General features: G+C 38.2%; 1 protein-coding gene across 22 annotated transcripts in view; it reads left to right on the forward strand.

Moving 5' to 3' along the window:
• Window positions 1-10468, forward strand: part of mybpc1 (myosin binding protein C1) — a 34772-nt gene that overhangs the window by 10673 nt on the left and 13631 nt on the right. For 7 of the 22 annotated variants that reach the window (XM_032505488.1, XM_032505479.1, XM_032505487.1 and 4 more), the window contains 13 exons: window positions 828-869; window positions 1381-1422; window positions 2177-2287; window positions 2926-3074; window positions 3179-3296; window positions 3383-3434; window positions 4054-4110; window positions 4908-4916; window positions 6782-6945; window positions 7064-7196; window positions 8829-8837; window positions 9410-9534; window positions 9669-9774. In XM_032505488.1, coding sequence (XP_032361379.1) covers window positions 828-869; window positions 1381-1422; window positions 2177-2287; window positions 2926-3074; window positions 3179-3296; window positions 3383-3434; window positions 4054-4110; window positions 4908-4916; window positions 6782-6945; window positions 7064-7196; window positions 8829-8837; window positions 9410-9534; window positions 9669-9774 — 1117 coding nt within the window. The remainder of the gene's footprint in view (window positions 1-827; window positions 870-1380; window positions 1423-2176; window positions 2288-2925; window positions 3075-3178; window positions 3297-3382; window positions 3435-4053; window positions 4111-4907; window positions 4917-6781; window positions 6946-7063; window positions 7197-8828; window positions 8838-9409; window positions 9535-9668; window positions 9775-10468) is intronic. The other 15 variants (XM_032505489.1, XM_032505497.1, XM_032505500.1 and 12 more) reach the window with 8 other exon arrangements.

The raw sequence follows: 10468 nt of genomic DNA on the forward strand, positions 1-10468 counted from the left end.
GGATGTGACAAATCAGGGAAGGATGTGTCATGATTGGTATAAGACCCAGTCAGGAAGCAAACGTGGGTGTCTGTATCATCGTTTTTAAAAGTCTCTATTTCCGCCAATCTAAATTGCAACCCAGAAGTTTTCAAACTAAAATGGGGTTAACAGCCTTTACAAACTGTCAAGGACTGTTTAGGGGTTCTAAAATGTGTTGGGACGTAGCAAAAGTTATGCGTTTTAAAAAGAATACATTTTACTTTGGCTGTAGCTAAGTCTCCACACTATGCTAGGCTAATCACTCAGCCACCACTGTAATGAACGTACATTGGTACATTGGTAAGGCAGCAAATAAGTTAATTATTTTATTCAAAATTATCTTGTTTATATTTTTACTTAAAGTATAGTTATATGTAACGATTTTAGACTATCTGAGAGACAATCTTGGATATTTTCCATTAAAAAAGCTTGATGAAGCTGCTGGGCGTTGGGGAAGTTAACCAGGCACACAAAACTAACTAGTAAGACTTTATGCTTGAAGCCTTCTGTCTTGTAAAACCAAAAACTTACAAATTCAGAAAAATAATCCTCTGATAAAGCACACATTTCCATTTTGTGTGGCTTGTCACCTTGTCTCATGCCCAAAGCCAGACATTGTTGTGTCACTGCAACCATGTCATTTTTCAAGATAAAAGGCCTCAAGGATGAGGGATAATTGGTTGGCTGAGTTAACTTCCAAATGAAAAATGAGCACATAGGTGCTTCCCTGAGCTTTTCAATGGAAAACATCCAAGTAGTTAAGTTTATCCCCATTAATTTCAATGATAACTGTTCTTTTTTCACAGAAGATGCCAATTCACTCAAGAAACTCTCAATTGAGCTGCCTAGTAAGATCCCTCTGTTAAATCTTACCATCATTTTAGAACTTCTGAAACAGATCAGAATCCCCCACTGTCTGAATGTAGGAAACATGTTGGAGGAAGTTAGCTTTTCAATACAAAAAAAAGTAAAAATGGGCCAAATGTCTCTGCTAACATATTAACATAAATTTAATAATACAAATTGTTTTTTCTTTATGTTGATAAGACTTTTGGGTTGTTACATGATCATGTAATTTCTTTTCTGTACACATAAATTGGATTTGGAATTCTGAACACAACAGTCCTATTTAGGTTTTGCAATCAGTAATCAATCAATATTCAAAATGTAGCTTGAAAGCTAAACAAAGAGCATAGCATTTCTTTTAATAAAATCAGATCTTCAGAATTCCTCGAGTCAATGCTTACAAATCTGTAATTGCTTGTTGGTTTTACAATTTGTGAGTGTGTGCTTGCTTCAGTGGACTTTACAGTACTATTCCTTACAATATGCTGTAAATTTCTCTCTGTCTTTGTTTAGATGATAGCGTCCCTTTGCCAGCCATGGGGAGAAAAGACTCAGGTAATAAAGTGGTAGCCAATAAAACTCTTAAAGTATATGGTATTATTTTCCTAAACTCCAAGAGGAATTAAAACCACTACAATCCGAAACTGCCATAAATGGTCAAATGGAGGCTAGCTAGCAAGTTTAGCATAATCCAGGTTAATTTGTTCCAACAATATGGTGTGCAACATGAAAACGATTGTTTTCATAAAATGGCATACCCCCAACCCAGTCCTTCATCGCTGCATGTAGGACATGATGAGGCTTTTGGAAAATGAAATTGTTTTCATATGCATCAGATAAAACTCAGCAGGAAACAATTAATGCACAATTTTGTTAATGGTGAACTAGCAAATGATTTAAAGACGTGTTCATGATAACAGCTACATGACAACAGTGTGATTCATCATCATTCATTCAGACCTTTCATTGCAAAGAAGACCGGAGCATCAAAAAATTGAGGAATTTACTTTTTTTTTTGTGATTTCGCTAAAAGAAATATTTATATGTATTTCTGTGTTTCATATTGTCTGTTTCATGCTTTCCATGCTGCCAAGAGCTTAAATTATGTTAGCTGTACGTGGTGTGATGGCTGAAAGTTGAGCAAATGTGTCCGTCTGTCTGTCTCTATAACTCTCCTCTGGTACGACTTAAAACTTCAGATCCAAAGTGAGGTGGGTGTGTGAATTCCTCAAGTGTATTGATATATCTTTCCCTGCACGATGACAGTGGAGAGCACAGTGTCATGTATGTGTTTCTCCTGACTGACCAGTGTGGTCTCTGGGAGACGGCCAGGGCCCAGACGACCTGGACAAGCCCATTGACAGCCCACCACGATCCACCCTACTGATAGAGAGCCCCCAGAGTGCCTCTGTCCCTGTGGGTGAGTAACAAAGAGGAGTTAAAGAAAAATTGAAGATGGTAAAACAAAAATTCTAGATTTTTATTAGGGTAATTCATTGACTATTCGAGGCCTTAAATAAATAGTTACACATTTTGGGGAAAAGATGTTCACTTGCTTGCCAAGATTTAGTGCTTGTCCATTAAGTGTGAACCCACAACCAGGAGACATAGCTTAGCATAAAGACTGGCAACAGGGGGAAACAGCTAGCCTAGCTCGGTCTCAAGGTAACAAAGTACAAAACACGCTATATCTTGTATCCCCGTGTAAAATTTTTCACTAATTCTTTTATGCGGATTAACAACCTTTTTTGTTACCTCTGGACAGAGCCAATTTGACTGAGCCAAGTTGTGACCAGCTGATGGCTCTAGCTTTGCCCATTATCATCATTAAATGAGAAGAAGAAGATATGAGAGTGTTATAAATCTCTGTAATAAAGACAATACGCACTAAAATATTTAAATAGAAAACTTCTGGAGTGGCATTAAGAGTATAGTGCCTCTATATTTTTATGTTCTACTAAATCAGCTTTCAATGTGACGTTAATGGTTTATTGATTGGACATTTGGACTGTTGGACACTTTTTCTTTGAGATCACACTGTATTTTTTGTGTCTAAAGGTGGAGACATCACCTTTGTTGCCAAGGTGGAGGCCAAAGATCTCCTCCGCAAACCCACCATCAAGTGGTTTAAAGGAAAATGGATGGATCTGGCAAGCAAGACAGGAAAGCACTTACAGCTGAAAGAGACCTTTGATCGATTGACCAAGGTACTGTACAGCAAAGCCCCAACCTATCCCTGCTCCTACGTCAGCACCACCTTGTAGTAGGTGCTGTTAAACCAATTCTTATGTACAGTATCACTTCCTGGCAGATCCTCACATTTGAGATGCACATCATTAAGGCCAAAGACAACTATGCTGGAAACTACAGGTGTGAAGTCACCTACAAGGACAAGTTTGACAGCTGTTCCTTCGACTTGGAGGTTCAAGGTTTGTTAAAGCATCAAAGTGCATTATATTGACTCTAATATGTCAACTAGATTCAGACTATCATATTTGTCGTTACTTTCTTACAGAAGCTGAGCAAGGCTCACAGAATGTTGATATTCGATCAGCTTTCAAAAGAAGGTAACGAAAGAACTGTAAACAGCAACCATTATGAATTCAGTATGCAACAGTACAGTATATCCTTTTTTCACTTCAACTGAACAAACCGAGGCATTTATTTCAGAAAATCGGATTAATACTAATACATGCGAGGAAGTGAAGAAAAGAACAAGTGCGATAAACATTTCACCTTCTAGCAAGATTATTTTTTAGGACAATTAAGTGTGACAAGATGGTTGTAATAATGTCATTGACCTTTCTCAAAGGTAATTACAAATCAACCAGGTGGCTCAATGTGTAATTAAAGGCCAACGCTTGCATTTTAAATCTCCCTCCAAACAATGTGTCCGGAAAAGCAATGCAAAGCATCCCAGTTTCAAAATGTTGCGGCTCAGTAATGTTGCTTCAACATTGCAGAAACACTGGGGCAATATTGCCTGGGAACGCTCTTACACAAAACACCTTGTTTCAAGCTTTTATCCAGAAAAGACAAAAAAAAAGGGTGTTTTTGTGTATTGATCGTGTGTTAGCTAGGTGCTAATGCATTGATTGAAGTCAGAGCCTTTGCTTTGTGTTGCTCTTTAAGCATTGTGTTCTAGTGCCTGTAACTGTTTCTCTAATCTTTCCTTGTTAACAACAGCAGTGAAGGACAAGAAGATGCAGGGGAGCTTGACTTTAGTGGTCTCCTTAAACATAGGTGAGAATCACATCCCAACCCTGAGTGGATTTTGTCCTTTTCAGCATTTTTAAGCGCTTTTTTTTAATGTGCTTCTTTTTGCTTTCTTTCAAATCTTTTGTAAATTTGATTTGTGTTAGGCTCCCATATGACTGGCAAGTACATTTCTACAGACGATACATCACGATATACCAGGTGTTTTCAAAGTCTGTGGGCCGCGCCTCAGACAAGTTGTTACTACTGCGCAACATCCCTGTCTAATGGCAAAAAAAATATGAGTCTAAATTTGTATGATTTTGGTAAATTGGCACCATTACAATTATGCCAAATTAGCTTTTTTTGTGCAATGTACTAATGGATGTACAGACTATCACTGGGTTACTTTTAAACAAAAGAAAAGTTAATAACGTGTTAAATTCTCAGGCAAGTTCTGGAGTTATAGGAGCGACTTGATTGTGTGATTTTTAAGCGGGTTAATTGACGTTTACTCGCAACAATGGAAGAGATAATAATATCCCCTGAATGTCACACACAATGTAAGTCACACTGAATCTAAAAATATGTGTATCATGCCGTGCAGTCAGATTTAATCCTGAGAAAGGGTGTGAATTTTGGGAGGGGCGCCTCACAGTTTGAAAACCTCTGGTTTACCAAAGCTATTGTGGTGACTCAAAATAAATACCATGGTGCATATTCCAGATGATATAGTGCAACATTTAAATGTGAGTACAAATAGTCCTAGGCAGTGACACTATTCACTGGCAAAAATTATACATTTTTATTTTGGGCTTGTCTCTTCTTCTCCCCTACATATTCAGAAATCAAAGGTTAGTAAAGAGAAAATCTTAGGTTTTAAAACGATTATACCTTACTGCGGGTGAGTACTGTAATCCTGTAGAGCCCCCAGCATGACATGTAGCTCTAGGAATTGGACGAGCAAGAGTGTTGGCCTACTGTAGTATGGTAACACTTCATTTGAAGGCAGCATTCCTAACCGCTCTGTCAGCAATCAGTAATGATGGAAATGGGCCTTGCATCATAAGCATCGTGAGTCAAACACCACCTTTATGAGGCAGAGTGCGCCATTTTGGATCGTTATTGATGTGCTAGTGGGCCATGGAGAAATGATGCTGTAAAATAGTGTTATCTCTACATTGTCGTTTTATTTCAACGTAGAAATACAAGGCAAATACCTCCATGTTTATTTCAGCTTTCTTCATAACTGCCTGAAAATAAACACATGAGAATTACAAATGTAGAATGGAATAATGTGTGACGCTATTCACCTCCAATCTTTTGGACATTTTGGGAAAATGTCTCTGAAAGAAAAGGCTGTCTGAATGTTCTTGATGAAAACTAATGAATACACTCATGTCAAGGGTCAAAGTGTTTATTAAGTTGGATCTAACAAATCTAACATCTCTAATATCATTATCTAACCATGTCGGGTTATTTCTGAAGTGATCACTCAAACCAACAACAAACAAAGGGATGGGCCGGAGCAATATGAAAGACATTAAAATCAGCATTACAAATCTTTGTTGCAGGTTTCCCCTTCCTGCATGCCATATATCATGTTATTACAATAAGTGGTGTGACCAAATGGAAACAAAACTCTACTTTATTGATCTGTAGGCTCTTGTGTGCTAATTTAATCCTACAACACTGATAAAACCCTTGTTTCATCTCCCACACTTACTCTTAAGTCTTGTGTCCAAACTAATTGAACCCAACTCAAATTTCCTCCATAATTCAGCTCCCTCTTAATGTTTCCCCTTCATCCCTCAATGCATACTAGAAACCCTAAAAAGCCATTTTAAAATCATTATTGTGAATTCAATGGCAACCCTAAATGTTAGAATATTATAACCATTTGTGTGGCCATTTGTGTGGCACAGCGGCTGGGTGGAAGATCTTAAAATATCTTACATTTTGACCATGTGTGTCCCTCTGGGTTCTCTGGATTTGTCCAACAGAAAAAAACACATATTTCATAGATGTTAGAGTCACTGATCTTAGAACGATAGCTATCCCCCAGGAGATATTTATTGGAAATGATCACAGGACTGAAAGGTTAACAGTAAAGGACATTAAAGTCACTTTGTGATAGATGACGTGCTGCTGACTTTCAAGATTTCATGCAGTAAATTATCATTGCAGAACTATAAGTAAGAAAAACTCAGTTCTATTACACTAATCTAATGTTTATTTTCTGACTTTTTATTAAGATGTGACTTCAATGTTCCCCGTAGATTTCTTTTGTTGTTGTTGTAATAACAGGCCTTTCCTCCCCTCTTTTCATGAAAAAATATGTAATCCGACTATTTTAGGTTAGCGGTTAAAAAAAACCTGTAGATTGCAGATACTGCGGATTAGAGAACACCTCTGTGTTTTGTGTTAACATTTGACCCCAGAGCTGTTGCCAGCACACAGTTAGACAGCTCACCATGCCCATCCCTTTGTGTGACATGTCCTGAGGAATGGAATAGGACAAGCAAACCAAAAATGGCATGGCAGGAAGGAAAACATAAACCTAATCAAATAAGCAGTGATTGTAAAGCTTAAGGGATACCCTACCAATCCTTCAAAGACCCCTAATCTGGAGGTTAATGAGTAGTTCCTCAGGACACGTCGCAAACACCAGCCTATGACCCCTACCCTCACATCGTTCCCTCGTGTCCGGCACCACTAGAGAGCCAAAACAGGATGATGCTCCAGAGGTGGATGTGTGGGAGATCCTAAAGAACGCCCGTCCAGATCAGTATGAAAAGATTGCCTTTACGTACGGCATCACAGATCTGAGGGGTCTGCTGCGGAGGATGAAGAAGATCCCAAAAGAGGAGAAGAAAAGCGAAGGTAAGTGTTTTCCAAATTTTGGGACATGCTCCTGGGTGAATATCAGTCTTCATGTCTGGTTAAAAGGGGATCTCCATCTTGGTGTCTCTTTTGTGACCTTTGGTTCGTCTTTTCAAAGCTTTTGCAAAGAAGCTGGAACCAGCATATCAGGCGGATAAAGGTGGAAAGATCCGCTTGGTGGTCGATCTGGCAGACCCCACAGTTGAGCTGAAGTGGTACAAGAACGGACAGGAAATCCGGCCCTCTCCCAAGTATGTAATGGCATCTTCGTCAGTCTATCTTCTCTATCTTCTCCCCTTCAACAAGGCACAAATGAAACGCATGTTTTTACCAGCGGGTTTCATTTGGTGCCATTGCCGTTTTTCTGATATTATGTGTTTCCGCATAATGTTCAGCCACCACATGTTTCACACTGCACATATACTGTACATTCAGTCTTTGTCCTCTTTTCACTTATTATCTTAAGTTTAAAAACAGATGTGCCACAAAGACCTACATTTTTACAGACACACATAGAAATATATTAAAACCTAAAAGTGGCTTAATAAGACTGGTGTAACCTCCGTCAACTCCACCCATTCTACATTCTACAGCCCACTCTACAAATAACTCTCAACTCTAATGTGGCTCTAGGCAGTTTCCATACAGTCTCTCACACACGTATTATATATACTAATATAGCAGTAAAAGGCCCCAGAGCTACATTTGCGTGTAAATGCAGTGTATGATGTCTGTAAACTGTTGTAGTTAATTGCTATTAACTACTGTATATGTCCTCCTCCGTACAGGAAAAAGGTGGTACCTCCTTCACAGGTCTTTAACCAAGTCGGGCTTTGGAACAAAGTTAATACAAACTAAATCCCACACAGCAGTAAATGTTGATGATCATGTACTTTAACTAGGCGAATAACAACAACAAATCTATTATCAAGTAGCCGTCATGATTTACTTTTTGATAGGCCTTTGAGCCATGTTTTTTTGCAAATCTTTTTTGTTAGTGCATCAGGTATTTATTAAATAAATGAGAAGACTCACTTGTAACAATACTAGACAGAGTGAGTCTTTACCTTGGGAATAGGGGTTATATAAAACATTTTGTCAAAGAAAAAACGTTATACAGTATATCCCTTCAGAAATCAATATCTTAAAATTGTTTATGGCAATAACTTAAAGTACTAAAACTTGACTTAATGTCAGTGCTTACAGTTTTTTTCCACTCCCTCCAACAATCATCTGAGGCAAGGTTTTAGGCTAACGTGATAACATGTTTTTGTGCCGTCATTAAAGGTCCAATGTGTAGGAATTTCTCCCATCTAGCGTTTAGATCATATATCGCAATCATATGAGTATATGTAATCCTAACATCTATTCTAGTATTCTCTAAACAAACCCTTTTAGCCGCAGAATAATTGACTCTTAATTCTGTATCACACCTTGTTGATAAGGCTAATAGTAGGGTGTGATGCAGAATTAAGACTCAATTATTCTGCAGCTAAAAGGGTTTGTTTAGAGAATACTAGAACGGATGTGAGGATTACAGACTAGATGAACACTATGCCTTTACTTTACATACATTAGATGAAACTACTGTTCAAAGCCATGCAAAGTTAAAGCCATCTAGGAGGTTATTGCTGTTTTCTGGTTTTGGTCTACTCCTGTTGCATTTTCTCTAGGGCTCCCTGCTCCGAAGACCTATAAAACCACTCTCTTTTGAAACTATTTGCCGACAACATAAACCCCTCCAGGCATGATGTTTCTCTGTCTTTGTCTGTCTGTCTATCTATCTGTGTGTCATATCATGACGCCCTTTCCTGTCTGCCATAATCACTTCCTGTACACTCTCTGTGATCGGGCCCCATTCTGGCTCCACTGCTGACCTTTAGTCAACGGAAGTAAGTCCATACGTCCAGTCTATTCTCCCTTCTCCATGTCGGTGTTTTGGTGTGATCCCACCCCTCTATCACCACTGACCCTTGGGTTTGTGAAGTGCACTTGTTGCATGTTGAGTATAATAATGACGTTGTATAATGTTTATTTTGTCAACACTGCTGTACATTTTGATTTTTAAAAAGGGGCTGTACTTGAAATATTGGAAAAAAAACTGTTGTTACCTCCACACAGACTATCAATACTTGATACCCCTGTCACATAGCCACATGCACGCGTGGCTGGACGGCTATCACAACAAAGAACAGAAAAGCTGGGACTACAACACAGACAGAGGGAGTGTAAATTTGTTCTGTGCTCCGAACGCCACTACATTAATACGTAGCAATTATTTGTTTGCTGCAGTTCCGAATGTCGAGTACAGCCCCTTTAGAAATAATTTTTGGTTTCTGTTGCAAACTTTGTCTTTTTTTTAGTTAATATCTTGGAATAGCATCCATTCTTATTTTAGGACTACTGTGTATTGGCACAATTTCTGCTGGTGACCAGTGAATTGACTAATGGACTTCCTGTTTAGGTATATTTTTGAGCATAAAGGCACACAAAGGATAATGGTCATCAACAACTGCAGCATGAATGACGACGCAGCTTATTCTGTAGCTGCGGGAGACGAGAAATGTGCCACAGAGCTGTTTGTCAAAGGTATCTTGATTACCTGTTTACTTTTATTTAACTAAATAAAGAACTGTATATGACATATGATGTACTGCAAATGTATAAATGTGCCAATCAGTAAGAAACTTGTTCAGTTCTTTTCTTCCTCTCGTGTCTTATAGAGTTGCCAGTTAAGATAATTAAAGGTATTGAGGCGGTGAAGACCACGGTGAATGAGAGGATTGAGCTGGAGTGTGAGGTGTCAGAGGAAGGTGCTCAAGTCAAATGGTAAGACTCATTTAAAGATTCAATGTGTCGCAAAATTACATCAAACTTAACCTTGACTGGCAGAATAAAAGAAGAGGCCACTGGTTTCTACATTACCTCTAACAATGCCACCACAGATTGTTATCAAATTAAGCTTTGTTTCGCAGGTTCGTAAATTTGGATGTTTCCCATTTCCTAATGTTTTGTAATTTGGTGCTCATAATAAGTGAAACTGTAAATTAGTTGATTTCAGTTAACTGTTGTGTAACCTAGAGATTTCTTTAGTCAGTGCATTACAGGTCAACTGAGCATAATGTTGTTTTTCTTAAACTTTGTCCTCAGGCAAGCATACAATCCAATACATATGAGAAATGAAGTTTCCAATAATAAATGACGAATTAATTCATATTTGCTTGGGCTTAAACTGCTGTTCTTTTAAGGAAGTCCTTCTGGGAATCAACAGCTGCTGATGAACTCAACACAACTCACTAAACTCGAATAATTATCTCAGGAATTTGTCTCTATTTTCTCTCTACTATAATTAGTACCAAATTAAAAAGAGATGTGCTACAGAGCACACATTCTGTTTGTGTTTGCCTACTATTTTCTTTTCTCTTTTTCCCCTGTACTTGTGTAAAGGGCCCTTTCGTTTCATGAAATACGCTATATAAGTTAGAAATTCTTTATTAGGAATAATCCCTTGAGATGTGACATC

Source organism: Etheostoma spectabile, chromosome 23 (assembly GCF_008692095.1).
Source record: "Etheostoma spectabile isolate EspeVRDwgs_2016 chromosome 23, UIUC_Espe_1.0, whole genome shotgun sequence".
In the NCBI taxonomy this organism is placed as follows: Eukaryota; Metazoa; Chordata; class Actinopteri; order Perciformes; family Percidae; genus Etheostoma; species Etheostoma spectabile.